This window comes from Penaeus monodon, chromosome 24 (assembly GCF_015228065.2).
Source record: "Penaeus monodon isolate SGIC_2016 chromosome 24, NSTDA_Pmon_1, whole genome shotgun sequence".
Classification (NCBI taxonomy): domain Eukaryota; kingdom Metazoa; phylum Arthropoda; class Malacostraca; order Decapoda; family Penaeidae; genus Penaeus; species Penaeus monodon.
Window position 1 is genome coordinate 41,114,009 of NC_051409.1, and position 650 is coordinate 41,114,658.

A 650-nucleotide genomic window follows, 5' to 3' on the forward strand; every position below is an offset into this window, starting at 1 on the left:
TCATACATACCTGACTGTCCATAATGAGCGGCGATATGAAGGGCGTAAAGTCCAAGCTTTTTACTAATAATCCTTAAACTAGTGACTTCTCTTAGCGTGTCTAGTACTTGGATGTGGCCGTATCTGGCTGCGATATGAACCGCAGTGAACCCTGACTGGAATCACAGAAAACGGAGGTTGTCGGTAACATAGAAAATGAGTAGGTGTTAGGGGTAACAATGATATGTTGGTTTCTGATTGAAATTAAAACGGCAAGATAGGAGAGAAGCCTTGGAGGAAGAGTTCATACAAAGATAGAAAAAAAAATCATATCTGTTTATCCATTAGTAAATTTTCACACATAAATTTGATAAGAATAATTCATGACTTCAACCGTGATATATCAAAAGGACTGTCATTCAGGCAAGATATCAACGCACCCAGACCTAGCTCTTAACTCACCCCATTCTCCGCTTTGGGCGAAGCTCCGTTCTCGATCAGGAACTTGACCAGCTTGGCGTGTCCTCCTTCTGCGGCGAGGTGGAGCGGCGTTGAGTCCCCGACGCGGTTCCTGCCGTTGATAACGACGCCCCGGTTGTGGCGCATCAGCTCGCGCAACACATCGACGGATCCTTTGAGGGCGGCGATGTGGGCGCACGTGTTTCCGTCCT

General features: G+C 46.6%; 1 protein-coding gene across 1 annotated transcript in view; it reads right to left on the minus strand.

Moving 5' to 3' along the window:
• The window catches only part of LOC119588969 (serine/threonine-protein phosphatase 6 regulatory ankyrin repeat subunit B-like), a gene marked incomplete in the record, with an annotated part of 103,883 nt that overhangs the window by 19,436 nt on the left and 83,797 nt on the right, over window positions 1-650 (minus strand). Inside the window, 2 exon segments of the mRNA XM_037937576.1 lie at window positions 11-155; window positions 442-650. Coding sequence (XP_037793504.1) covers window positions 11-155; window positions 442-650 — 354 coding nt within the window.